The sequence below is a fragment of the Phalangium opilio genome, unplaced genomic scaffold (assembly GCF_054372755.1).
Source record: "Phalangium opilio isolate 3A_F unplaced genomic scaffold, DU_Popi_V2 ptg000024l_1, whole genome shotgun sequence".
Lineage (NCBI taxonomy): Eukaryota > Metazoa > Arthropoda > Arachnida > Opiliones > Phalangiidae > Phalangium > Phalangium opilio.
Window position 1 is genome coordinate 5,508,024 of NW_028324155.1, and position 25,508 is coordinate 5,533,531.

General features: G+C 36.7%; 5 protein-coding genes across 9 annotated transcripts; 2 read left to right on the forward strand and 3 right to left on the reverse strand.

Moving 5' to 3' along the window:
• Positions 1–5: 5 nt before the first annotated feature.
• Positions 6–5,382, reverse strand: LOC149692414 (uncharacterized). Its single transcript, XM_089868159.1, has 7 exons — positions 4,201–5,382; positions 3,356–4,107; positions 2,747–3,291; positions 2,524–2,684; positions 2,235–2,303; positions 2,071–2,154; positions 6–951 (listed from the first exon to the last, which is right to left on the reverse strand). The coding sequence occupies exons 2-7, from the start codon at positions 4,003–4,005 to the stop codon at positions 892–894; spliced, it is 1,569 nt and encodes a 522-aa protein (XP_089724285.1). The 5' UTR covers positions 4,006–4,107; positions 4,201–5,382; the 3' UTR covers positions 6–891.
• LOC149692415 (RING finger and transmembrane domain-containing protein 2-like) lies at positions 5,381–10,067 on the forward strand. Of its 3 annotated transcripts, none has more exons than XM_089868162.1 (9): positions 5,381–5,539; positions 6,627–7,212; positions 7,306–7,382; positions 7,452–7,552; positions 8,134–8,290; positions 8,355–8,504; positions 8,569–8,634; positions 8,683–8,808; positions 9,591–10,067. In XM_089868162.1, the coding sequence occupies exons 2-9, from the start codon at positions 6,630–6,632 to the stop codon at positions 9,720–9,722; spliced, it is 1,392 nt and encodes a 463-aa protein (XP_089724288.1). In that variant the 5' UTR covers positions 5,381–5,539; positions 6,627–6,629; the 3' UTR covers positions 9,723–10,067. The 3 variants fall into 3 exon arrangements, with proteins under 3 accessions (XP_089724288.1, XP_089724286.1, XP_089724287.1); XM_089868160.1 differs by lacking the exon at positions 5,381–5,539 and adding an exon at positions 6,274–6,567; XM_089868161.1 differs by lacking the exon at positions 5,381–5,539 and adding an exon at positions 6,284–6,567 and having other exon boundaries at positions 8,707–8,808.
• Positions 10,068–11,052: 985 nt separating this feature from the next.
• LOC149692416 (fructose-bisphosphate aldolase-like) lies at positions 11,053–13,353 on the reverse strand. Of its 2 annotated transcripts, none has more exons than XM_089868167.1 (5): positions 13,196–13,353; positions 12,844–12,960; positions 12,519–12,785; positions 11,829–12,448; positions 11,053–11,421 (listed from the first exon to the last, which is right to left on the reverse strand). In XM_089868167.1, exons 2-5 carry the CDS (start codon positions 12,950–12,952, stop codon positions 11,329–11,331), a joined length of 1,089 nt encoding a protein of 362 aa, XP_089724293.1. In that variant the 5' UTR covers positions 12,953–12,960; positions 13,196–13,353; the 3' UTR covers positions 11,053–11,328. The 2 variants fall into 2 exon arrangements, with proteins under 2 accessions (XP_089724293.1, XP_089724292.1); XM_089868166.1 differs by having other exon boundaries at positions 11,053–11,716.
• Positions 13,354–13,521: 168 nt separating this feature from the next.
• On the reverse strand, positions 13,522–14,464 carry LOC149692417 (coiled-coil domain-containing protein 86-like). The gene is made up of 5 exons (XM_089868168.1): positions 14,323–14,464; positions 14,145–14,235; positions 13,892–14,024; positions 13,728–13,802; positions 13,522–13,662 (listed from the first exon to the last, which is right to left on the reverse strand). The coding sequence occupies exons 2-5, from the start codon at positions 14,225–14,227 to the stop codon at positions 13,588–13,590; spliced, it is 366 nt and encodes a 121-aa protein (XP_089724294.1). The 5' UTR covers positions 14,228–14,235; positions 14,323–14,464; the 3' UTR covers positions 13,522–13,587.
• A 443-nt stretch (positions 14,465–14,907) lies between these two features.
• On the forward strand, positions 14,908–21,111 carry LOC149692418 (cytoplasmic aconitate hydratase-like). Of its 2 annotated transcripts, XM_089868164.1 has the most exons (16): positions 14,908–15,038; positions 15,268–15,369; positions 15,447–15,621; positions 15,721–15,858; positions 16,020–16,358; positions 16,434–16,503; positions 16,575–16,758; positions 16,840–16,979; positions 17,061–17,232; positions 17,312–17,529; positions 17,595–17,890; positions 18,318–18,789; positions 19,254–19,544; positions 20,133–20,255; positions 20,323–20,508; positions 20,572–21,111. In XM_089868164.1, the coding sequence occupies exons 1-16, from the start codon at positions 15,026–15,028 to the stop codon at positions 20,686–20,688; spliced, it is 3,036 nt and encodes a 1,011-aa protein (XP_089724290.1). In that variant the 5' UTR covers positions 14,908–15,025; the 3' UTR covers positions 20,689–21,111. The 2 variants fall into 2 exon arrangements, with proteins under 2 accessions (XP_089724290.1, XP_089724291.1); XM_089868165.1 differs by lacking the exon at positions 16,020–16,358 and having other exon boundaries at positions 14,927–15,038.
• Positions 21,112–25,508: the final 4,397 nt, after the last annotated feature.

A 25,508-nucleotide genomic window follows, 5' to 3' on the forward strand; every position in this document is an offset into this window, starting at 1 on the left:
CTTTGTTCGTTCAGTACACAAAACATTAAAAACATGGTTACAGGTACGTACATTTAAGTAACCCTCAATCTTTCCCGCTAAGGTTCCTGAATTCTAGGTCTTTCTAAGTTTTTTTTTTTCTTGATATTAACAGCGACTCGTTTTTAGTCACAAAATCAACATTTTGTTCATTTTTTGACCGTCTATTTTTTGGTTGCCTTTGAGTGTAATTCATATACGTCAAGACATGCGCACTAACGCCCTCTCCGCCTGCCTTTCCCTGTACTAAATTGCGTTGCGTCCGACAGTTATGACTTCCACCTTAATAGAAATCATACTGTCCTATTTTTTAATCATCTCTTTTTAGTTTTCTTTTAACAAAACATGGGGTTTTTTTTGACAAACGTATAATATTATATATTGGTGGGATGTCGTATTGAGCTTCTTAAGTGGGTAAAGTTAGTAAAATAGATTTTCCAAATCTCTTTAAAAATACAATATCTAAATCGTTAATTATATGATGTGGTTTAAACACTAACTATACTTTACAAATTTTATCCGTTTTGTACGATGTTATTACATCGTACGTGTTTGTTTGTGCATTTATAACTTAATTATACTTTTAACATGTCTTACTTAATTAACATTGGTGGGATATATATTTTTAACAATTTTAATATATTATATATATAGTTATATATAAAGACATAGTTCGTCCTATTTATAATAGTATCACAGATTTGAATATTTTTTTTGTTCTCTTTTTTCTATAACTACTAAAGTAACTTATATATTCATGAAAAGTAAGTATTTGGCCTAAAGAAAGTTGGCTTTTAGAGGTTTCTTCTTATAGTATAGAAGTTGTAGTAGAAAAACTAATTTAGTGAGCTTCATTTTCGTGTTTTTGTTTTTTTAGACTTCTTTCACAATTCGCATCATTACGGCGATGTAGCCAACTGAAACTGCTATCAACTGTAAAATAAAAGTATAATATAGATTTGTTTACTCAATTTAGACGCAAGTATTTTTAGGGTTTAGCGAGAATGGTGCAGTACAATGTTCAAAGCTCGTGTCAAATCATGAACGCTCTGTTAAAAAGTATAAGGTTAGTTAGGCCAGAAGAGAGATGAGACTAGAAGTGAAGGGCTCTAGCATTGATAGTAGATCCTGGCATTAGTGAACAAATTTGAGGATTTTATGCCGCTTCCCACGCGCTAAAACTAGAGAGAAAAAAAATTGGTCGAGTACCAAAAACATTTCCTATCCCCGTCCCCTCAACCTAAAGCCGCGAAACACGGACGCGGGTGCTGGAATCTAGTTCGGCCGTCTACCGCCACGAGCGTCTCACGTTTTGGAGGGAAAATTCAGAAACCGCTACCAGAGGGCCAACCGTTCGTGTGTTATCAAGAATATTCACTTTCGTCGAGTGAAGAATTTGGTTAGCTCAGTACTTCTGGCTGATCTCATCTCACTTCTGGTTAGGCCTATCTAAATCTCGCGCTGCTTTCCCCGGATCAATTCGATAGTACAGGGTAAGGGAAAATGAAGGCTGCTTTTGTTTTCTGTCCAGCCAACTAATGACGGGACTGTTTACTACCGTTGCCCTGGTAACGAGAATGAAAAAATATGTTTTCAGTTCAAAACTCAATTTCGGCGCGCAACATGTTAAACTCATTTTTAAAAATGATCTAATATCGTGCAACATAAACTTTAGGTGCAACTGAAACATTTTACACTGAAAATCCACATAAGTCGATATTCGTGACATTTGAATATTTAGTACGCTGTTAGCGAATCATTTACCATCTTCTATCTCACGCCACTATTCCAAGGACTTATTTAATCGATGAACTAGCTAACTTACTCGGAACCTAGCTTTAGTAATTAACTTTTATTATTACGCGTTTAAACGTTAGCATAAGTTTATAAGACACTGTATAAGTGTGACACACTTAATGTACTAATAATACACAATATTTTGAAAATGGAAACTATATTTTAGCTAATGAGATTTAATTATTTCTTTTGAGTAATTAACACGTAATTGCTTTTTTCTGTTAAAGCTTTTAATATATCATAGTGTTTACTTACCCCCAAGAAGAACGGTTTTGTTAGCGTGAAAAAACCACAAATCGAGAATCCATTATCAACGTTTTGACATAGAAGGCCCATAATCTAAATTAAAGGAAGTATAAATAACCTAGTTTTAGAGCTAGACGTTGGGTGTGTTTATCGAGTTTGAGCCCACCACTTACTTTCAATCTTTCCGTGTTTAGAATTGATTTGGACATGTATCCGTCCAGCACAATGACGGTAAAGTTCAACTGAAATATATTATGGGCGTTAGAAACATTTTTACATCTTGAACTTTATTGGACTATTGATCTGTTCCCCCCCCCCAACTTGGATAAGTGATCCCTTGTTAATTTTTGATGTTTATTGTACGTTATTGACGTGTGATCTAGGTCGAACGCGTACGAGACGTGTCGGCAAATGTCGATCGAAAGCTAGGTCAGTAAATCATTAAACGTAGCATATACTTACCTTGTTTTGAATCATGGATCCAAATCCCCCAATTAACAGTAGACGGGCAATCATGATGGCGTGTCTCAACAAGTAGGAGATGCAAGTACTGTCAAAACTTCTCCAATTGCAAGTTCTCCAAAATCCCAAGTAGGTTCCGCAAGCCACGGCGAAAAAATCGCCTACAGTAAAAAGGGCGTTGTAATTATTTTGCGCAAATTTTGTTGCGTACAACTTTGCCTACCGGCAATGGCGACCAGAATGGTGGGTCCCAAGCATTTTTCCATTCGTTTGACCAGAGTTCTGATACGGTGGTGGTAAATGATGGTCCGGTCGATCTCCAGGAACGATTCTCTGGCCATCAAAATGCGCTCGTTAAATTCCTCCAGTATCATGTTGATCGAGATGAACATTCCCAGAAAAAGGAGGACCGGCACACATTGGTGCATGATGTTGATGAATTCCAGGACCATCCCGGCGATGGTTGAGATATTGGGCCATGGATTTCCGGTGATTGTTTTCAAGAGCCAGCTCACCATCAAGGTAGGAATCATCTTGGGCATCAGTTTGGCTTCACCTTTGTTGAAGATCGGTATGATATGGTCCATGGTGCGTGAGTAGACCAAGTACCCGACGATGGCGCCAACAAAGAGGGAGAAAATGACTGCTAGCAAGAGGCTCCACATTCGAGATTTCTTCAAGTAGAGCGTGCCGAAGTCGAGTTCAACTTCCTCCTCTTCTTCTTCAACATCCTGTTCCGGAGCAACGGTTGCCTTCGGCTTTGGCTTTCTATAAGAAAGGCTACCTTAGTTCAAATGAATTCAAGCTAAAAATTTATGGTAAAACGACTTACCGGGCTGTCTTACGCCTACGGTTACTTTGCGGTTCGTACATTCCTCTGAGTGACGGTGGACCCTGAGCGTCGATCATGGATCGTCCGGGATTTCTCAGTTCTTCTTCGAGACGATTTTGTTTCTCGTTGGCCATCAATTCGGCAATGTCCGTTCGCAAGAAGCTCGTTTGATGAAACGAGGACATGAAAAAGTCCAAGGAACTCATCAACCAACCGAAGTCGCAGGTCTTGATGATTAGGGTCAATTGCAAAGCGGCAGCTTGAAAAAACGTGATGATGTCGAAAGTCATCCAAAAGACACTGGCCGTAGTTTTGTCCACCTTTTCCATGATGAGCCAAACGATAGCGGCCGTTGCTGTTCCAAACGTCATCAGGAACATGTAGGCAGCGTAAATTGCCAGCAAGATATGGTTGGTTCTGTGGCAACAGTGACCCACCAGTTCTTTTTGAACCCCTAACTGAGAGGACAAGGGGTATCTCAGGCAGTTGGGTAAGAGGCCGCATACTCGAGCGTAGCCTATGACCGGTAAGTGAGCTTCTTCCGTTTGAAAGTAGTCATTGACGTCCTTCTGAAGTTCATTATTTTCCTGGTTATCGGTATCGCTGGTTTCCGCGTGAACAGAATCCGGAGGAAGGCCCATGCGGTACATGGTCGTGCCTGCGGGCTCCTCGGCGATGACCCCCCTAAGAAAGAAATGGTCGCGGGACTCCGTTCTAAACCCCGCCGACGACTGGACCGTGTCAAAATCACCCTTGTGAAACGAATTCGGTACTTTAAGTAAGAACGACCCTGACTAGCTTTGGCCGAAACCGCGTCAATAATCCGAATAAATCTTTTACATTACCTTCTCTTATCGGACTATTGTTTTCCAGCAGTACCTCTAGTGGCGGTCAACTTTGAGAGAGAAGTTTCGATTTTAAAAACCACTCGCCTTCGTTAACGGTAAGTGTAAGGCTAGTCACGCGTTAGTACGCCAGATCGATGGTGCGTGTTTAGTGCTTAGGCACGAGTCCTACACGCTATATGACCACTCCTCCGAGTCGAGATATTGAGCCGCGTTTTTAATTCTGTTTTTCCCTTACACTTACAAATTGCATACGGTGCAGTCACTTTAAATTACTGTATCTGCTCGCGGATCAGCTTGACCTTCACTGATAGATGTAGTCCGGAGTTGTAGTGTCCGAACCAAGTTAAAATCGCCAAATTACATGTATTCAAATTTTATGGCCTAATCCTATCAATCAATATATTTCGGTCGCTGACTTTTTGCATAAAACATAAAACATTAAAGATACATTTACACTCGACCTAGTTTTTACAATCATTAGAAATATTACGTATTTACTACATATTTAATTTCTCTACTAGCGTGTGTAAACCCCTTTATACCTTATCCCTGCATAGCATCCGCGCGTTAGGAGAAGTATGTAGACTGGTCACCGGCAAAGTTTATCACCCTGTATAAGTGTATATATATATATTATTGAGAAACCTTGGACTAGATCGGAACGCGTGTTTCTCATTTAGCTAAACAAATTATTCAATGAAAGTTACGTAAGACATTTGAGACATCATTCAGGAGGGGCATAGATGAATGTTATGATCGAAAGCTCTATGGATAGGTGTTTCATTTTAATGACCCCGTTTCTTTACCCCTGTATCATGTGTAGATATATAACTTTAAAAACCCATTGGGAAACTGAGCAGGCAGAAAAAAAAACATAAACATCTAAATTCATGGACAGGTTCTTTCTTTTAAATGTTTCAAAATTATTATACGAGATTCTAAATAGGGAAGCGGCAACATCCAGCATCCTGCCTATGACTCTATTTGAATGGTAATATAGGAGTGCCAATTCCCTAATCTCCATATCAAAGCAAGGCGGGAGAGTTGTACCATAGACATTAGAACTTGAGATTCGCGCCTTTTTGTGACATAAATTTCAATCCCCCTTCGCATGTGTGATAGAGTGAATGGTACGTGGCGCCCCCTTAGCTTATATAGAATTCTAATGTCTATGGGCGCCCCTATCGACGAGTGAGAGAGTTAAGTAAGTGCAACTTTAGGAAAGTCGTAGATAATTAGATTCAGTAATAAACATATTGATTGAATTATGTAATAATAATTAATCTAAAAAGTTCATTATTAATTTCAAAATATCAGAAATACCGAGTTTTCTGTGGTAAGTGTTTTGTTAAATTTTATTCCATGTGTTATTAATTTTAAATTATAGTAAAAACGTCGTGATCTAAGATTTTTGTTAAGCCTTTGCCCATATCAAAATATTATTATTGCCAACCATAGACATTATAACACTATTAAAGCCTAGACAAACTATTGGGGGAAAGCGGTCCTTGAACGTTTTTGTGAGGGATTTTTCGCTTCTCCTCCTTCGCATGTGTGATAGGGTGAATGACTGGTGGCGCCCCCTATCGACGAGCGAAGGAGTTATTAATAAGGAGTAGTGGCACTCTATGTTAACTCCCTATAGGGCATAATAAGTCAAACCCTCGGAGATGCCATTACTCCATTTTATACGAGCTAAGAGCGGAAAAACGTATTTTATAAATTTTACACCTGTAAAATCTTTTAAAAAACACTTGGAACTTGTATTTCTACTTACTTTCGAGGAAATACCACCGTTTTCTGAAGGTAAGAGTGTTTTTTTATACATTTATTAGTAATAAAAACATTTAAGGCGAGCTAAGCCTTGGTCTTGTAAAACACGGCAGATGAGTGATTTTGAAAACGACGCTAATCCTCGCGCTAATCACTAATCTGCCGTGTTTTACAAGACCAAGGCTTAGCTCGCCTTAAATGTTTTTATTACTAATAAATGTATAAAAAAAGACTCTTACCTTCAGAAAACGGTGGTATTTCCTCGAAAGTAAGTAGAAATACAAGTTCCAAGTGTTTTTTAAAAGATTTTACAGGTGTAAAATTTATAAAATACGTTTTTCCGCTCTTAGCTCGTATAAAATGGAGTAATGGCATCTCCGAGGTTTTGACTTATTATTCCCTATAGGGAGTTAACATAGAGTGCCACTACTCTAAGCTCATCCTTATTAATAACTCCTTCGCTCGTCGATAGGGGGGCGCCACCAGTCTTTCACCCCATCACACATGCGAAGGGGCGAATGCCCTAAAACCGTCACAAAAATGACTCTCAACTGTTCCTCTTGTATCTCTATGTTGCCAACAGTTTTCAAGGTTTTTTTATCTGATCAACATCAACATGGTTTCGTTATTTCTTGATAATTTTTTACTAGATAATGGAAGGAAATAACAATTCTTTGGAAACTCCCGGACCTAGTAATGGAGGTTTTCGGGGTTTTAGAAGAGCACCCCACCATTGGGCATTCCAAGTGGGTCTTAGGACTGCTCAAGAAATGGCAACTGCGGCACCAAGACGCATTAGGGAGGATTTAAATCAAGTTTTCAGGGGTCTCAGTCCTTTAAGTTTAATGGATGGAGGTGGTCCTTCTAACTCTACCAGTGTTTCGTGGCTTCTTCAAGACGTCAATGCCAATAGAAGCGTTCCATTGGCTAATAGACAACAACCCATGCCGCAATTAGTTACAAATAGAAATGATATTACCATAAATCTAGACCAACCAGCGAGATTAAATCCCCCCGAAGTCCTATCAGCACCAATTTATCCCGTACTTGAAAATGTCCCTGGCAATAATCCCCCTAGAAATAATAACAATATACAAGAAAATATGAATCCGGTACCGGAAGCCACTGATGCTGTCAGAAATAGTCCAGAATTACAAGCTTTAATTTCATTGGCTGAAAAATATGTTCCCTTTGTTTTAATCCTATTGATGAAGATTGTTTTTGACCACAGAATAGGTTGGTCAAGTTTTGTTATTTATATAATTAATAATTGAACTTTAAAAATTTAAAATGTCATAAAAAAAAATGTTAAATTAACATTTTTTTAAGGTATTCTTATAATTGCTGGACTTTTCCTAACTTTTTGCCATGCAAATGCTGTAGTTAAAAGAGAAGTTGGCAAACAGGTGATGATGATATTTAAGTAATGTTATATATAAAATAATTAATAATTTAAATAATAAATTTCTTTTTAGGCAAAAAGACATTTTTCTAGTTTAGCAATTGTTACTGTAAATTTGTGCACTTGCATTGGATTTGTGTATTTTGTCTTGGCTGAAGACAATCTGGCTTATGCGTAAGTTCGTTAATTTTAAGTACCTTTAGAGATGCCTAGTTTATATTAAAAATTTAATTTATAGATTTAATTAAAAAAAATTCTAGATTTTAATATCAAAAAATTGAGTTAATGGTCAAAAAATTAAAAATATCTAGGTTTAATTAGCAAAAGTTCTAGATCTAATTAAAAAATTCTAGATTTTAATATCAAAAAATAGAGTTAATGGTCCAAAAATTAAAAAAAATCTAGATTTAATTAGCAAAAGTTTTAGATTTAATTAGCAAAATTTTAGATTTAATTAGCGAAAGTTTTAGATTTAATTAGCGAAAGTTTTAGATTTAATTAGCAAATTTAATTAGCAGAAGTTTTAGATTTAATTAGCAAATTTAATTAGCAGAAGTTTTAGATCTAATTAGCAAAAGTTCTAGATCTAATTAGCAAAAGTTCTAGATCTAATTAGCAAAAGTTCTAGATCTAATTAGCAAAAATTCTAGATTTTAATATCAAAAAATTGAGTTAATGATCAAAAAATGATAAAAATCTAGATTTAATTATCAAAAATTCTAGATCTAATTAGCAAAAATTATATTTTAACACAGTTTAATCTTAATTCCACCTTATTCAAATGGAGGAATTACATTATGGGAAGTATTATGGATTGTGACGGTCACAGACTTTGTTTTAAAGTTGATAAATGTCTTGTTAAAAGTGATAGTAACGGCACTTCCTGGAAGAATCATTCCATTTAAAAAGAAAGTAAGACTCTATTACTTCCTTTTTAACATCACAATCAAAATCAATATATTGTTCATGATTTCAGGGCAAATACTTCCTTTTCCTCGAGACGACTTTTCAACTGTACAGAACCATTTCTCCCATGCAACATTGGCTTTATTATTTTTCCGAATCCTATCACGGTTCTAGCAAAGTTTTTGGAGTCATTTTATCAGCCGCTTATTTAGTGACTAAAGTAATCTCAAATTAGCCTTAAAGAGTTATCATGATGTACATTAATTAATTCATTTTAATTTCAGTGTAAAGATATAGTAAAGAAAACCAAAATTTTCCGTAAAGCTTTTAATAGTTTACTTCAAAGTGTGGTAAATATTATAAACTCTCGAGGTTGGTTAGCTAAATTAAAATTCAAGGCGGAATTATTTTTATTCTGGCAGAATTACGGAGTGCAACCTAGTGCTGATCAGTTAAAAACTGCCGGAGAATCTTGTCCCATCTGCCAAGATGATTATAGAACTCCCACAATGCTACAATGCAAGGTAATATTCATTTATATTCTTTAATTATGACTTACATTCTTTAATTATGACCCTTATTCTTTAACTATGACCCTCATTCTTTAATTATGACCCTCATTCTTTAATTATGACCCATATTCTTTAATTATGACCCATATTCTTTAATTATGACCCTTATTCTTTAACTATGACCCTCATTCTTTAATTATGACCCTCATTCTTTAACTATGACCCATAATCTTTAACTATGACCCTCATTCTTTAACTATGACCCATAATCTTTAACTATGACCCTCATTCTTTAACTATGACCCTCATTCTTTAACTATGACCCTCATTCTTTAACTATGACCCTCATTCTTTAACTATGACCCTCATTCTTTAACTATGACCCTCATTCTTTAACTATGACCCTCATTCTTTAACTATGACCCTCACTCTTTAACTATGACTCTCATTCTTTAACCATGACCCTCACTCTTTAACTATGACCCTTATTCTTTAACTATGACCCTTATTCTTTAACTATGACCCTCATTCTTTAACTATGACCCTCATTCTTTAACTATGACCCTCATTCTTTAACTATGACCCTCATTCTTTAACTATGACCCATACTCTTTAACTATGACCCATAATCTTTAACTATGACCCATAATCTTTAACTATGACCCATAATCTTTAACTATGACCCTCAATCTTTAACTATGACCCATAATCTTTAACTATGACCCTTATTCTTTAACTATGTATTTAAAATTGTATTTCAGCTTTAATATTTCAATATTTATTCCATAATTTAGCACATTTTTTGTGAAGAGTGTGTATCAATTTGGTTTGATCGGGAACGAACTTGCCCAATGTGCAGAGCTCAAATTGCGGATGATCCTAGTTGGAGGGACGGTTCTACCACTTTCTTGATGCAAGTATTCTAATAAAGTCCCCCCCTTTTTCAATGTAAGTTGTATAAAAAAGAAGAAAGATCCAGCAGGATGGTTGGCATTGCTCAATTTTGTTTATTTGAGTGCCTAAAATCTTCTTAATTTTAATTAAGTTCTTTTTTCTTAAGATAACTTGTAGTTACTTACCATCCTATCTTCTCTTGATTTTAATTTTTATAAATTTATTTACTCATAAAATGCAATCTATGAAATAAATAAAATAAGTTACACAACAACAAATTTAAATAATAAATATATATATATATATATAAAGAGAAAAAAATTATGTAAATTATATAATGTAAGATTGTTAATTGTAATTAAATAATTTAAAGCTTATTAATGATGATTTTTTATCAGTAATTTCTCCTTCATATAAGACCAGGGTTCATGCAACTTTTGGAAAGCTGATGGCCCTCAGTTTTCCAGGTTCTCTTCCCCATCCCCCCCCCCGAGTTCTCCAACTTTTTCCCATATATTTCCCGAAGTTCTTTTCCCCCCCCCCAGAGTTCTCCAACTTATTTCCCATATATTTCCCTAAGTTCTCTCTCCCCCCCCCCCAGAGTTCTCCAACTTATTTCCCATATATTTCCCGAAGTTCTCTCGCCCCCCCCAGAGTTCTCCAACTTATTTCCCATATATTTCCCGAAGTTCTCTCCCCCCCCCGAGTTCTCAAACTTATTCCCCATATATTTCCCGAAGTTCTCTCCCCCCCCCCAAGTTCTCAAACTTTTTTCCCATATATTTCCCGAAGTTCTCTCCCCCCCCAAGTTCTCAAACTTTTTTCCCATATATTTCCCGAAGTTCTCTTCCCCCCCCCAGAGTTCTCCAATATATTTCCCGAAGTTCTCTTCCCCCCCCCAGAGTTCTCCAATATATTTCCCGAAGTTCTCTTTCCCCCCCCGCAGAGTTCTCCATTATATTTCCTGAAGTTCTCTCCCCCCCCCAGAGTTCTCCAACTTTTTCCCCATATATTTCCCGAAGTTCTCTCTTCCCCCCCCCCGAGTTCTCCAACTTTTTTCCCATATATTTCCCGAAGTTCTCTCTCCCCCCACCCCCAGAGTTCTCCAGGTTTGTATAAACCCAGAAGACGTCATTACTAAAAAAAAGTTTTGATTATGAATCAAGAATGTTTCTCAAACTCTGTGACGTGTCATTTAAAGTGGGATGAGTGCCAGATTACAGAGATTAGATAATAATTATAGCTACAAAAATAAACCTTGAACCCCTTAGGGTTTTCCCATCCCATTTAGATAAGATAAATTGACCTATTTGGTAAAAAAAATAGGCCAAAATTAATAATTAATAAGCAATTCAAAATTAATTACTTTCAACACCCAGATATTTATTTACATCAATAAAATCTACATTTTAAATAATGCAGATAATACAACAGGCAGAGAGTTTACAATAAACCAGAGGAATATTTATTACAGCAATGCCGAATAAACATTAAAAATAATATTTATTTTAATATTTTTTAAAACTACTTTAATATTTATTTGATATTTTTTATTTCTTTAACATTTATATCCTATTATAACTTTGCGTATAATTGATAAAAGGAACCATTTCAGTTGTTAATTCTGACTCAAAATTCTTAATATTGATGGTTCTTGACAAAAAGAATCTCATCATCAGCGGCACCCTTGACGCCTCCTGTGTATTGACCCAAGGAAGCGTCACCATTGGCCTAAAATATGGCAATAGAAGAGTAGACAAAAAAATATATTGACGTCATTGTTTTTTGGTGAAGTGTAAAAATATATATTTCTTTTTTAATGTTAATTAAATTGATTCTCTTGCAGTAACAATAACCAAAGAACATCAAACAAGTTTAGATTAATTAATCAAAAATTAAAGCAAATTAATAATAAGGATAATTGTTTTTTCTAATAAGCATGCGTGGGAACAAAGTTGGATGCTTTGGCTGAAACGCTTTCAATCGAACCAGCTACGTATTTTCCTTGGGCTGCTAGTCCATTTGCCTACAAAATGAAATTATCGTTAAGGAAACTAAGTCTACTAAGTACCAAAATGCAGGGTTAAAACTGTTCAAAAGGAAAGTTAAGTTATCTACGTCCCAAACCCAAGATATACCTTAGCCCTCTTCAAGAGTTCATCTTGTCCAGCCTTGATGTTCTCAGTTTTGCCTCCCCAGGCCTTCAAAGCGCTGGCTTGAAGAGCCCGTCCATAACTGAAGGTCAAAACCCACGGTTTCTTTCCAACATGCTTGTTGATGGCGTCCAAGTGTACCGAAGCCTCCTCTTCAGATTGACCACCAGACAAGAAGGTCACTCCTGGTACAGCCGGAGGGATGGTCCTTTGGAATGCAGTTACAGTAGCCTTGGCAACTTCTTGAGGAGAATATTTAGTCGTGCAGCTTTGACCAGCAGTGACCATGTTGGGTTTCAAGAGAGTTCCTTCCAAGTAGACATGGTGGTCACTGAGGGCCTTGTAGACTGCGGCTAAGACAGCCTCAGTCACTTTCTGGCACCGGTCCAAAGTGTGGTCACCATCGGGCAAGATTTCTGGCTCAACAATTGGTACAATTCGGTTTTGTTGGCAAATAGTCGCGTAACGGGCCAAAACATTGGCATTCTCCAAGATAGCCAATGGAGATGGAAGGTGTTGTCTGATCTTCAAGACGCAACGCCACTTGGCAAAACGACATCCTTGCTTGTAATATTCCTGGCAACGTTTGTCCAAATCGTCCAATCCTTTAATTAATCAAATTTAATTTGAGTTCCAATTAACTTTGAAGGTTAATGGTTTCCTAAGGTGTATGACCTTGAGTTGTGCATTCATCATCAGTTCCCATAAGTGGCACAACACCTTTGTCAACCTTAATGCCAGGAATGATGCCACGGTTTTGGAGGATCTGAACAAATGGGGTTCCATCATCAGCCTTTTGGTAGAGAGTCTCGTGGAAGAGAATGACACCACTGATGTTGTTATCAAGGGCCTTGTCAGCGGTAAAGAGAAGTTGACGGTAAATACGACGATTTTCCTCTGAGTTCTCCACCCCAATGTTGTCCAAACGTTTTCCCATGGTAGCTTTACATATCATCAAGTATTAAATTTAGGTGGAAGGGGGTTAATTTTAATTAAATACCTGTGCTTTCATCCGCGGCCAAAATACCCTTGCCAGGAGCCACAATGGCTTCAGCAGTTTTACGGAGCTCAGCTTGATGCTCCTCAGGAAGGTAATTGAAATGGACCATGATTGTTTCTATATTATAGAAATAATTAAGGACAAATGTTACGCGTTATAGTTAAGGAATAGTAAAATAACTACGCAAATGACGAAATAGAACGCAAGAAAGGAGGGGCCCTAAGGCTTATTATGCAATGAGTTTAAAAATGCCGATATACGAATATTACTATTTATTTCTTTATGGCACTAATTATTACGAAAGTTTTACGATATTTACTCATAATTTAAGTGGAAATATATGAAATTTTACCTTAAAACGTCACCAAATTAGAATCGAAGAGGGTAAAGTTTGCAAACGTCCGATTGCACGAAGCGCAGGAAAGAGCAAGGTCGAATCAAGGTCGTACAGGCGCTTTTAAGGGGTCGAACGAGGGCGGGTCTTTTTGGCGCGTTTTTCGATTGGACAAGACGAAGCCGCGGGAACCACGACAACACTAGAAATTATCTGCGAAGTTTTTTGCCACGGAAAAAAATCAAATACTCTAGGCTTTTGATTTTTTTCAGTATTTATCATTCACTTTAAAAGATAATAGGCTTATTGTTATTTCATAAGGATAAGAGTCAAAGATAAGTATCTCCAAGGGTAGAAAAATCAAAAACTTTATTTCTGAGTAATTCATAAGATTCCATAAATATTTAAAATTAATTTGTATCTGATTTTTTAATTCTTCTTAGTTGTTTCTTTGACATTCGCTTTATTTTAGCAGTATTTCTTATCTGCAAGATAATAATTAAAATATTTAAAAAACAATTTTAATCTTAATTTCCAATAACATTCTTACCACTTGTACAACTTCAGACTTCTTTTGATTTTCTTCTTTCCTTTTCTTTTTCTCTAACATTCTTTTCACGCTTTCCTGCATTCAAAAACAAAATGGTTAGAAGATGCAACTTGCAACATCATAACTATGTAACTTAGAAGTGTTATAAACTTATGATCAGGCACCTGTTTCTTTGTTTTTTTAGCATTTTGTAACTCAGCTTCAAATTGTTTAGTGGATTTCTTCTCTAATCTTTGTTGCATTTTCACGTCCCATGATGTTCTAATTGCCTTTTTAAACTTTTGCATAGAATTAAATCTGTACGATAAAAACAAAACGTATTTCCTTTAAAATTAACCTTTAAAAGTAACCTTTGACACTTTTTCCTTCCTCCCTTCCCCCCCCCCAAAACGTGTAAATTGCTAAGCCTTGTCCTACGTTTTCTTTTCCTCTTTCCAAAATCTTCCGGACTTCGGTTTTCCTTTCGGAATATTCGTATGATCATTTTCCTTGACTTTCATCTTTACGTCTATATCATTAATAAATTTGATGATTAAAACATTAATATTTAATTGATAATTGAAAATATACGACGACAAAATCGGAAATCACTCACGTGTTGTGTAGAGACTGAACTTAGACGAAGTGGTCTAACGTCACGAAGATTAAGACCAATCATTGGGCTTAAAAAGGTGACGAGAGGATGATCATCCAATGAGAAGGTACTAGCTAGATGAGCAGACAAGGAAAATTTTATTTTTGTGGCCCAGTGTTGCCAATGTGTGGGAAATTTCCCACATCGCGGGAAATTTTGGTAAGGTTTTGGCTCTGTGGGACAAAGGTAATTTTTTCCCTAAATCGGTCAAATGTGGGAATTTTTCTCTTTAAGTGTTAATAGTGCAGACAGTGCAGTTAAAATTATTGTATTTTCGAAAATTTTGAAATAAATCCGGTGATTTTAAATTTGGCGTTTGAAAAAAGTAGCATATTTTGAGAATTTTAAAGCCTTATAGCGTTTTGGCGCATTTGTACATATTGTCCAAGCTATGCGCAGTGATATTCCATATTAAACCTAATAGGAAAAAATAGTACAGATAAATAAGACTGTAACTTTTCTACCATATTTTAGCTGGGGGCGGGGCTAAAAAGGGGGTGTGGGAAATGTGGGAAATTTTTCAAATGGAAGTGGGAAAATCCACTTTCAAACATTGGCAACACTGTTGTGGCCGGCAGCGCAGCGTAAACACACGCGAGTTTCTGCTGGGTTCTGGCTGGGGAAACTGGATAAAGTAGCGTACGTGAACGTTCCTTGATTCGTGATGGCGGCGAAAGGTGAGAGTTCAAAATTGAAATTATTAATTGATATAAGTTGAAGACGTTGCGATATTTAAATGCACTCTAATGAGTTTTAAATACCCGTGATTTTGGCTCCTTTTGCATGTGTAGATTTAATCTGCCAGGTCGGGTATATTAAGTCTTTAAAAGTGGTCCCAATCCTTTTAAATGTTGCCATTTAATATGCAAATGAGTTTTTTAAAATTAAGGCTATAATGACTTGCAGAAAACCCCTTTGGTCATTTACGCAAGGCGCTAAACACAAATGATAAAGATTCGGCCCAATATGAATATTTTGATCTTCCTGCCTTAAATGATACACGTTATGGTAATTATTAGAACTTAAAAAAAATATATATTTAGGTCCAAAATTTTAAAATAAAATTTTTAAACGTCAAACAATAGATCGACTACCCTTTTCAATCAGAGTTTTGTTGGAATCTGGTATTAGAAATTGTGACAACTTTGAAATTAAAACCAGTGATGTGGAAAATATTTTGGATTGGGAAAACAAACAGCTTAGTGAATTGGGGGTGGAAGTACCATTTAAACCCTCAAGAGTCCTCCTTCAAGATTTTACGTAAGATAAAAAAATTCATCTTTGAAAAAGAGATCCTATCAAAATTAAATTGGCTTCAATCTCATCTCATGAAAACCACTTGAATCTCAAACTTTGTAGGGGTGTTCCTGCTGTTGTAGATTTTGCTGCTATGCGTGATGCAGTTAAAAATCTTGGAGGTGACCCATCTAAAATTAATCCATTATGCCCTGCTGATCTGGTAGTTGACCATTCTGTTCAAGTTGACTTCTCAAGATCGTAAGTATTTGGTAAAGGATTAGGGGGGAGGGGGGGAAAAGAGAAAAAAACCCCAAAATTATAAACCTTACCCTCTCTTCAGTCAGCAGCCATTGCGTTGTAAAAATTGTGTAAAATAATTAAAAACAAATGGACAGATTCTTATGACTTTACACTTACAGTAATCTGTCCAATGCTCCAAACCCTGGAGGTGGAGGTGGTGGTGGTGGTGTTTCTCATTTGAGCAGAGGGTCTATATCTTCGGTAAAATCATGCAATGACTGTTTAAGTGATGGAGGAAAGTGTAAGGTGATTTCAGCCTTACAAGCTCGGGAAGTTGAAATTCCATTGAGAAAACCTCAAACTTCTAAGTCATCAACATCTTCTACGAATAATAGCAGTCAAACAGAATTAAATTCTAGTCGCGCAATCTCTAGTTTAAATTATAGTCTTAGTAAAAATGAGTTAGATATTTCCACCCGATTAGGAATATGTCCATTTCACTCCCAAAAATCAGCTAGGTTAGTTTTAGACATGACAAGTCTTATTGTCATGTATTTTGTGCGTATATTCATGTTCATATTTTATTTGTCTAGTGCAGCCTCGCTTGAAAAGAACCAAGATACTGAATTTGAACGTAATAAAGAAAGATTCCTCTTCCTTAAAGTACTTAATTACTTTTTAAAAGAACATCAAATTTTCAGTTCTTATTAACTTTAATTTCTTATTAATTTCAGTGGGGGGCTGAAGCCTTCAAAAACACTATGATAATTCCGCCTGGTTCTGGAATTTGTCATCAAGTTAATTTAGAGTTTTTAGCCCGGGTTGTTTTTAACCAGGATGGACTCTTATACCCTGATAGTTTAGTTGGGGCTGACTCACACACAACCATGATTAATGGTCTAGGAGTAGTTGGATGGGGTATATTACATTACCTTCTTAAATTCTTCATTAATTTAATACCCAAATTAAGATATTAAATTAAATCTTTGATTAATTAAGGTGTGGGAGGAATTGAGGCGGAAGCTGTTATGTTGGGGCAAAGTATCAGCATGGTTTTACCCAAAGTTGTTGGCTATAGACTTATTGGGAAGCTCAATTCATTGGCAACTTCTACTGATGTTGTTTTGACAATAACTAAGGTACTTTAAATTGTGGAAGCTGTAAAGTAGAGTTTGGCTGATTTAATTTAATTTAATCGCGTTTAATTTTAATTTCAATAGCATTTGAGACAAGTTGGAGTTGTTTCAAAGTTTGTTGAGTTCTTTGGACCAGGAGTTGCTGATTTATCCATTGCAGATAGGGCTACAATTTCAAATATGTGTCCTGAGTATGGAGCCACTGTCGGATTCTTTCCTGTTGATCAGAAAAGCTTGGAATACTTAAGACAAAGCGGTTTGTACTTTGTAGCAGCAATTAAAGTTGATTATTATATTATTTAAAGGAGGAGTTAATTTTTGTAATGTTCTTTCAGGAAGGAGTGAAACTATGATTGGTTATGTTGAAACATACCTTAGAGCCGTTAGAATGTTCAGAGATTATAATGATCCAAGTCAAGATCCAGTTTTCTCTGAAGTTGTAGAGCTTGATCTCTCAACTGTTGTCCCATCCATATCGGGTCCCAAAAGACCACATGATAGAGTTCCTGTTTTGGACATGAAGAATGACTTCCTTCAATGTTTACAGAACAAAGTATGACTGAGTTTAATCAGTTCATACTTTTGGGAGAATTGAATTAAAATTTTCATTCTCAATAGGTTGGCTTCAAAGGATTTGGCATTCCCAATGATAAACTTGATACCGTTGTCCCCTTTGTTTATGAGGATAGAGAATATATTCTTAAACACGGTTCAGTTGTAATAGCTGCCATTACAAGTTGCACAAATACTAGTAACCCTTCTGTTATGCTTGGTGCTGGAATGTTAGCCAAGAATGCGGTTGAAAAAGGATTATCCGTATCGCCTTATATCAAAACTAGTTTGTCTCCCGGAAGTGGGGTCGTTACTTATTATCTCAGAGAAAGTGGAGTTACTCCATACTTAGAAAAACTGGGGTAAAAATCGTTACGTCATCCATGGATTAACTAACGCTAGGGATAGTTCGTTCCCCCAAAAAGATAACGCATGCATGTTCCAAACGCCCCCTAGCAGCAGCTACTATCCCTAACAGGAAGTTATAAGAAAATTGGACCAAATATCACGTGGTCTATGAGGTCAAGATTGAAATACTGCCTATATTGGGCAAAAACGATTTATTTTGCCGAGAGATGGCGCTATATCTACATCCGTTTTGGTCCAATAAATTGGGGGAATGAAGAGGGGAATCAAGGAATAATTCGGAACATGAAGTTGGCGATAGAAATACATGGGAAACATGGTTAGTGAACAATCCCTAACGTTAGTTAATCCATGCGTCATCTTCATGGAAAGAAATTTAAGTAACGATTCCTTCAATTGAATGTATTGAACTTCCCTTTGCAGATTTGATGTTGTAGGATATGGTTGTATGACCTGTATTGGAAATTCGGGACCTTTACCACCACCAGTAGCTGAAGCTATTGATAAAGGGGATTTAGTTGTAGCTGGGGTACTTTCCGGTAACCGTAACTTTGAAGGAAGGGTTCATCCCAATACAAGAGCCAATTATTTGGCATCTCCACTTTTGGTTGTGGCTTACGCACTGTCGGGAACAGTCGCCATTGATTTTGAGACTGAACCATTAGGAAAAGGAAATAATGGTGAAGATGTCTTCCTTCGCGATATTTGGCCATCCAGGGAGGATATTCAAAAAGTTGAAAAGGAATTTGTTATTCCTGCTATGTTCCAAAAGGTTTATTCCCAAATACAAAAGGGAACCGCGAAATGGAACAGTCTCGAAGCTCCTCAGAGTATGATGTATCCATGGGACCCTATTTCTACTTATATAAAATCCCCACCATTCTTTGAAAATATGGTAAATTAAAGTTAAATACCATGGATGAAGAATGCGCGTGAGGAAATTGGTTTTCACTCTACAGGATAGGCAACTCCCTATCTCGGGCGACAGAATATTCTGTATACACTCTGTTACAACGTCGGTTGTCAGCACGCGCAAAGCTAGGTCTCTATGTAATCTAGCCTTGCGCGTGCTGACAAGAGACAAAAAACTTCAGGATATTTTAAACTGATTTTAAATCCTGAAGATCCTGAAGTTTTTATTTTGTCTCTTGTCAGCACGCGCAAGGCTAGATTACATAGAGACCTAGCTTTGCGCGTGCTGACAACCGATGTTGTAACAGAGTATATACAGAATAAGCTGTCGTTCGAGATAGGGAGTTGCCGATCCTGTAGAGTGAAAACAAATTTCCGCACGCGCATTCTTCATCCATGTAAATACTTTAATATTTTAACTTGTAACTTTAATTTCCAACTGTGCAGACTGTCAACCCACCTCCTATTTCTTCAATCAAAAACGCTAGAGTTTTACTTAATTTGGGTGACTCTGTTACAACTGATCACATATCTCCCGCTGGTAGTATTGCCAGAAACAGTCCAGCTGCTAAATACTTGACCGCTAAAGGTTTAACTCCGCGGGAATTCAATTCTTATGGGTCTAGAAGGGGTAATGACGCCGTTATGGCAAGGGGAACATTTGCCAATATAAGGATTGTAAATAAATTCATGTCCAAACCTGGTCCTAAAACTATTTACATTCCATCTGGTGAAGAGGTAAGTAATTGTTAAGATATTCTTAAAGGGAGGGTGAAGTAGAAAATCAAGTGATTTCTTTTATCGATTCTTCTACTAATTATAAGACCAGTCCGCATAGTGAAACATTCAGGAAATACAGTTTCCGAATGATTTTAAAATTTAAATTAGGTTCAGATTTTAAGGATAATTTTAAACAAGGACTTCCGACCAATCGCGTAACGCCCTGCCTTTTTATTAACAAAATTCTCGTGGCACGTTCTGTGTTGAATGAATTTTATCACGAGATTTGATAAAACTCGCGCGCGACGTGACAATCATGGCGCGAGACATGGAGCGTGCCACGAGAAATTTGTTAATAAAAAGGCAAGGCATTACGCGATTGGTCGGAGGACCTTCTTTAAAATTATCCTTAAAATCTGAACCTAATTTGAATTTTAAAATCATAGGGAAGTATTTCCTGAATGTTTCACTATGCAGACTGGTCTTATAATTAGTAGAAAAATCGATAAAAAATCACTTGATTTTCTACTTCACCCTCCCTTTAAGTTTATTTATTTAATGTTAATTAATTATGATTGTATTAATTATTAATTTCATACTCTGTAGATGGATATTTTTGATGCTGCTGAAAGGTACAAGTTGGAGAACGTTCCGTTAATTATTTTAACTGGAAATGATTATGGGTCGGGTTCGTCCAGGGATTGGGCCGCTAAAGGACCATACTTATTGGTATTTTCATTATTCACGCCTTTATTCATTAAAAATACGGTTATTAAATTAATTAATTTTAATTAAGGGTGTCCGAGCTGTAATTGCGGAAAGTTATGAAAGAATTCATCGCAGTAATTTAATTGGAATGGGAATTATTCCCTTACAATATCTTCCTGGACAAAACGCGGAGACTTTAGGTTTAACTGGAAGGGAATTGTTTTCAATTGATATACCAGATGTTTTAATTCCTAGACAAACTACAACTGTTCAGGTAATTAAATATGATTTAATTTAATATACTTCTTATTTCAGTAACTAATTTTGATTAATACAGATTGATAATATCAAAACCTTTGAGGTTATCATGCGTTTTGATACTGAAGTTGAGTTAACGTACTTTAGAAATGGAGGAATATTACAGTATATGGTTCGTAGAATGTTGCAGGCTTAAAAGGGGAATGTTCTTTCATTCCCTATTTATAAAGTTAATTGTTATAAAAATAAAATGAAATTAAAAAGCTGTAGTACAATTAATAAAAGTTATATATTTAACTTTAATAATTATGAAAAAAAAAAACAATTATATATTTTCAATTTTCATCTATTGGTTAGTGAAGTCTTAAATCTTGTTTGGATTGCCTTAATGGTAATTGGAAAAGATTATAATATAAGGGAAGGCTATTTGGGTTTTGATTTTAAATGTAATACGGACGGACTTGGGATTGGTAGAAAATACAAATTGGTAACGGACTGCTTTAACACAATTTTTCTTCAATTTTTGAAGTTTGCCAATGAAATGATTGTTTATTAATTACATGTATTATTGTGTCAAAAACAGTGCGAATGAAATAAAAGTTGTATGTTTACAAATAAAGCGTCTGTTTTATTATTGTCCACGCGTGTTTAAAAGGTTCAAATTTCGCGCCAAAACGGGCCTTGGCTGTCAGAAATTAGCTTTGAGTAATAATTAATCATGGACTAAGCAATACTGAAGGACCGATGGCAGCCCATAGAGCCCCATACTAAGCAACTAAAGAACCAATGTTAAGCTTACTTCCCCCTTTTCAGCCCCAAAATGGAGGGGGGGGGTTATAAAAAATACTGAGTCAAATCCCGGAAAAAGCTAGCGCCATCTAGACAAATAAGTAAGACGTTAGCCGCTTCCCTCTCTAGAACGTTGATTCCCCCACTATCCGTTTTGCTACTATCTGCCGCTAGAAGGCGAATTAACAAGTATTTTTCAACTTTCTCCCTCTGCCATCCGTCCTTCAGTATTGGTTCGTCCATGAATTAATGTACTTTAATAGGGTCTCATGTAATATTACTCCATGGTGGTAGTAGTATAGCACCCGCAGCCAATAGAAAACGGAGTAAAAATGACGATTTCAGATGGTCACGTGTTATGCTGGTCTATTTTTTGTTGATATTTTTTAAATTTTATCACACCAATGAAATAATTTTTAGGGATAAAAGTTTAATTTGTATGAAAATTTTGCGCAGGTTAAACGTTTGAAAGGAATTCTCCTCGATTTAAGTGTTAGTTTGATTGATAATATTCGTATTAGTCTTAACTTACAGCCTTGTAAAAAAATTAGCCCTAGGCTCTAATAGATTTTAAACTCTATTGTTTAAAATTATTTTCTTCTCTGCTTGAGTAGCAACTGTGATAACTTTAGCCCCGTTAATAGATTTTTTTCTTTCTTATTTTCGTCCTTGTAAATTGAGAAAAGCAAGCCGGACCCTACTGAATTTTCTATCATATCCGTTTTCCTACAAACTGGTGAGTCATTCTTAATGTAAAATAGTTCCATAAATCGGGGGTGTCGGGCCCCGAATAACAATATAAAAGAAAGGAGAAAAAAAACTGCTGATATAGAAATGGTTTAGAGGGTGGGGAAGCACGGTCTTGCCATAAGCGGAGATGGGACGCGCGCGCTCAGCCATGCGTTTCGGCATCCGGGACACTCTCAATCCTCATCTTCACATCCTTAGCATCTATGTCTTTTTTCCTCTTGGGTCTCCGCCTCTGTCCGTAAGAGGCAAAGACTTCGCAACATGCACGCCCGACTTCTCCTATAGTTGCTATAAACTCCGTAAATGGAGAGACAAAGGCCTAGGAATTACTTAAAAATTATATTTAAACGTAATTTTTAAGTATTAGGCTTAGAACTTGTCTTCTTGTAATCATAAATTCACGGGAAAATACTAAATTCTGTTCTTTAAATCTGAGGGTTTTTTCTTTTCTTAAAATAGGCCTAATCGTGTCTACGCCTGAAGTTTTTATCTAAAAAAATTGATTTAATTTAAATCCAAATAACTTTGAACTTGAAGCTAATTGAATCATATTTTCCTGTCAAAAATGGTCGCCCGAAAACAGCATCTCCAAAACTCCTTTACCTTTGATGCTGATACTACTTTTGTATATATGGAAGTTCATCTCAAGTACTAGATGGTCTTTAAGGCCGTTTTATAATCCACCGGCATATAAGTTACTTGAATTTACTGACGAGCATATCTTTCCTAAATTACTGATTGCCTTTGCTTACGCAGTACGCCAACTACTCGTTAGGCTGTTTATAAATTGTGGTTAAAACGAGTTATTATTAAGTATCTATGTATAATTGGCCGTCAATAATTGTAATGGCGGTCAAAGTTCACACATTATTTATATCGAGACTAGTAGCTGTATTTGTTGCAGTTATAGAACCATTTATATTTTGTATCAGATACGCTTGCAGTTCATGGGAATAATTTTCTAGATGAACTATCGAAATATATTGTTGGCCCACGTTATCCTTACATTGTCATATCTAAGCCCATCCATACATAGTTTATGGTAGGGTACCCGCGTTTTTGGGGGGATGACTCCCAAGTTTATAGAGACCTCCATTAGACTAACGAGCTTTTCGCGCCGGGACCCCGATTTGACCTCCGCACGAAAAACTGAATGGGATGGTGGGGGCTGGGGGGACCTTTTCCATTACATCAACTATGTTGAAATTCGTATAGTAGGCCTTAGTTTCGTTGTAAAGTAAGTGGGGAGCAGTTAGCGGGACATTATATCGGCATGCTCCGGCTCTTTCGACTCTTTTCATCCGCGGCGGCCGGCGGTAGTCGCCGGGAAAGTTGCGGGGGCCCGTTGATTTGATTAAGTGTTTGCCTTCCGTGAACGCCCTATTGAGCCCGTGAACACGAGTAAGCGGCCCCTTATGAATAGACGAAAAAGCGATGAATAGGGTTTTTCAAAAGCGCTCGTATAAGTTACAACTCGTATAGTCCTTAACTAAACTCAACTTGACAGTACGACCACCCTGCAAAAACAATGTTTACCAGCTTTGTTAAGCCCAAATCTAATTATTTATAGGTCTTTTGTTATCTTTCAAGAGATTAAAACTATTTTCGTTTCAGTTCTACGCTCAGTTTTTAAATTACAAGCCCTGATTGTGCTTCACGTTGTTTTTTGTGTATTGAGGGAAAAACATTTCTACAGGCGTTCTATGAGAATCCCATGTTAGCGTTTGCCCCTATAGTGTGACTTTTCTGAGAACCTTTGCGCGGGAATTAACTGAATCGCAGACCGATTTATATAACAACTTTGAATGTTTAAGGAATAAAATTACCCAATTCTTATAAGGTTTTTGCCTTGGATATTTGAATAATACACGCTTTACAAGATGGAAATACCCAAGGCTTCAGGAAAATAATAGAAGTTAGTCCTAAACCCAATACAATAAACTCAATTTTATAATTAGGCTTAGCAGATAATTTATTTGAATGAAGATTTTTCCTGCTAAAGTTGTAAGCATTTTAAGTTATTCCTAACTCCACAAAAACCTTCTGGCTTTCTGCCGAAATAAATAATAAACAAAAAACAATGTAGTTCGAACAATTTTAGGCCTAGAAAATGAATTTTCTCTTTATTTTTTCCCCTGGCTTCATTACTAAAATAAACGTCAGTAAGCCTTTCACCATTTTCGGTCACTTTTATTTTGTCACAAAATATTTGTCCCATTTCCAAAAGTTATAAAAATAGACCACCCATGATGTCCCCAATGAAGAAAAGAAAAATAAAAACAAGAAAACAAATAGAAATGACCATCCAAGCGTCCCATATCCTTGCCCACGTAATCACGAACATCACGAACATCAAGAACAATAGAAGGATACTCGGAGCTACTTCGCGGATGGCTCATTGCGCCAAAAAGCGACGACACGTAGACGAAAAACCCGCATTGCATCGACCGTTCTATATAACCTCCCCAGAAGTTAAAAAAAAAAAATAAGATGAAACGTAGAAGCTAAGTCATCGTAGTTCCATCGAAGCGAAGGATACAGTATAGGGAGAGTAGTGGTTGGGTTGTCTTGTCTTGGAGTAAAAGCTGTAGCCGTCTGTCTGGCGCCATGCACCAACTATCCTTACATACAAATCCCCGTACACCTTCTCCCCCACCCCTTTTTAGGATATCTTGGAGCAAAGTGACGCCATTTTCCGACCCTTCCCCCTCCCCTCTTTTAGATTTTGCTCTTGGAAAATCATCACCCCCTTTCTAGTATCCCTTAGTATGTGCCAATGAGTGCATTCAATCATTTCAAGAATCTTCCATATCTCGAAACAATTACCAACGGCCACTTTTGGTCACAAACTAGGTGGAGAGATTGTTGTTTTACCACTGTCTTTTTATTCTGGGGACCGTTTGACTTAAGAGAACTAGATATGCGAATTGGGGGCTTCATAGTAGACTAAACTGTACAGAATTATAAGAAACTACTTAGTGAAAAGACAATCTTTTCGTTGAGGACATCGAGCATTTTTCTTTAACTTAATCCGCCTGTGGTTCTACTGGAGTAAAATCTAATGCCAAAATAAGATGTTTTTCCATGTAACACGCCAAGCACCTCGACTCTTAACAATTCACTGCCCAATTTAATGAATTCATGATAGGACCGACTGAGTGTCCGGGGATTTAGGCTTAACTTCTAGAAGAGGCCAAGTTCTGTGGAGCCACGGAAACTTTGCCGAGAAAGAAGAATAATGTATAAGTTTGGGGGTCCAAGACAAATTGCCCCGATTTCATCGTGAAAGAACGTATAGGCTTAGAAATGGGTTCCTCTAGCGCTCTATTTTTGGCGGGAAAAAGGGGGACGGGAGGTGGAAGGAGTTTTAGGCCTAACGAAAATGGGGTGATGAGGAGGAAGAGACGCAGTCATCCATCCATCCTGAGATGCGTTTCCGGACGGAGAGAGAGATGAGAATAAAGCAATGCCCATTAG

What these genes read in the sequence shown, in the direction of transcription:
- LOC149692416 (XM_089868166.1), bottom strand. Translation starts at nt 12,952, where the DNA reads ATGGTCCATTTCAATTACCTTCCTGAGGAGCATCAAGCTGAGCTCCGT. An exon ending in GGCCGCGGATGAAAGCACAG is followed by an intron (nt 12,786 to 12,843) that starts GTATTTAATTAA and finishes TGATATGTAAAG; the next exon opens with CTACCATGGGAAAACGTTTG. An exon ending in TGATGAATGCACAACTCAAG is followed by an intron (nt 12,449 to 12,518) that starts GTCATACACCTT and finishes GATTAATTAAAG; the next exon opens with GATTGGACGATTTGGACAAA.
- LOC149692417 (XM_089868168.1), bottom strand. Translation starts at nt 14,227, where the DNA reads ATGAAAGTCAAGGAAAATGATCATACGAATATTCCGAAAGGAAAACCG. An exon ending in TGGAAAGAGGAAAAGAAAAC is followed by an intron (nt 14,025 to 14,144) that starts GTAGGACAAGGC and finishes TTTATCGTACAG; the next exon opens with ATTTAATTCTATGCAAAAGT. An exon ending in AGTCTGAAGTTGTACAAGTG is followed by an intron (nt 13,663 to 13,727) that starts GTAAGAATGTTA and finishes ATTATCTTGCAG; the next exon opens with ATAAGAAATACTGCTAAAAT.
- LOC149692415 (XM_089868160.1), top strand. Translation starts at nt 6,481, where the DNA reads ATGCGAAGGGGCGAATGCCCTAAAACCGTCACAAAAATGACTCTCAAC. An exon ending in AAAGAGAAGTTGGCAAACAG is followed by an intron (nt 7,383 to 7,451) that starts GTGATGATGATA and finishes ATTTCTTTTTAG; the next exon opens with GCAAAAAGACATTTTTCTAG. An exon ending in GAAGACAATCTGGCTTATGC is followed by an intron (nt 7,553 to 8,133) that starts GTAAGTTCGTTA and finishes ATTTTAACACAG; the next exon opens with TTTAATCTTAATTCCACCTT.
- LOC149692418 (XM_089868164.1), top strand. An exon ending in CACTCCCAAAAATCAGCTAG is followed by an intron (nt 16,359 to 16,433) that starts GTTAGTTTTAGA and finishes TTATTTGTCTAG; the next exon opens with TGCAGCCTCGCTTGAAAAGA. An exon ending in AAAGATTCCTCTTCCTTAAA is followed by an intron (nt 16,504 to 16,574) that starts GTACTTAATTAC and finishes TATTAATTTCAG; the next exon opens with TGGGGGGCTGAAGCCTTCAA.
- LOC149692414 (XM_089868159.1), bottom strand. Translation starts at nt 4,005, where the DNA reads ATGTACCGCATGGGCCTTCCTCCGGATTCTGTTCACGCGGAAACCAGC. An exon ending in CGTAGGCGTAAGACAGCCCG is followed by an intron (nt 3,292 to 3,355) that starts GTAAGTCGTTTT and finishes CCTTTCTTATAG; the next exon opens with AAAGCCAAAGCCGAAGGCAA. An exon ending in TAAACACGGAAAGATTGAAA is followed by an intron (nt 2,155 to 2,234) that starts GTAAGTGGTGGG and finishes CCTTTAATTTAG; the next exon opens with ATTATGGGCCTTCTATGTCA.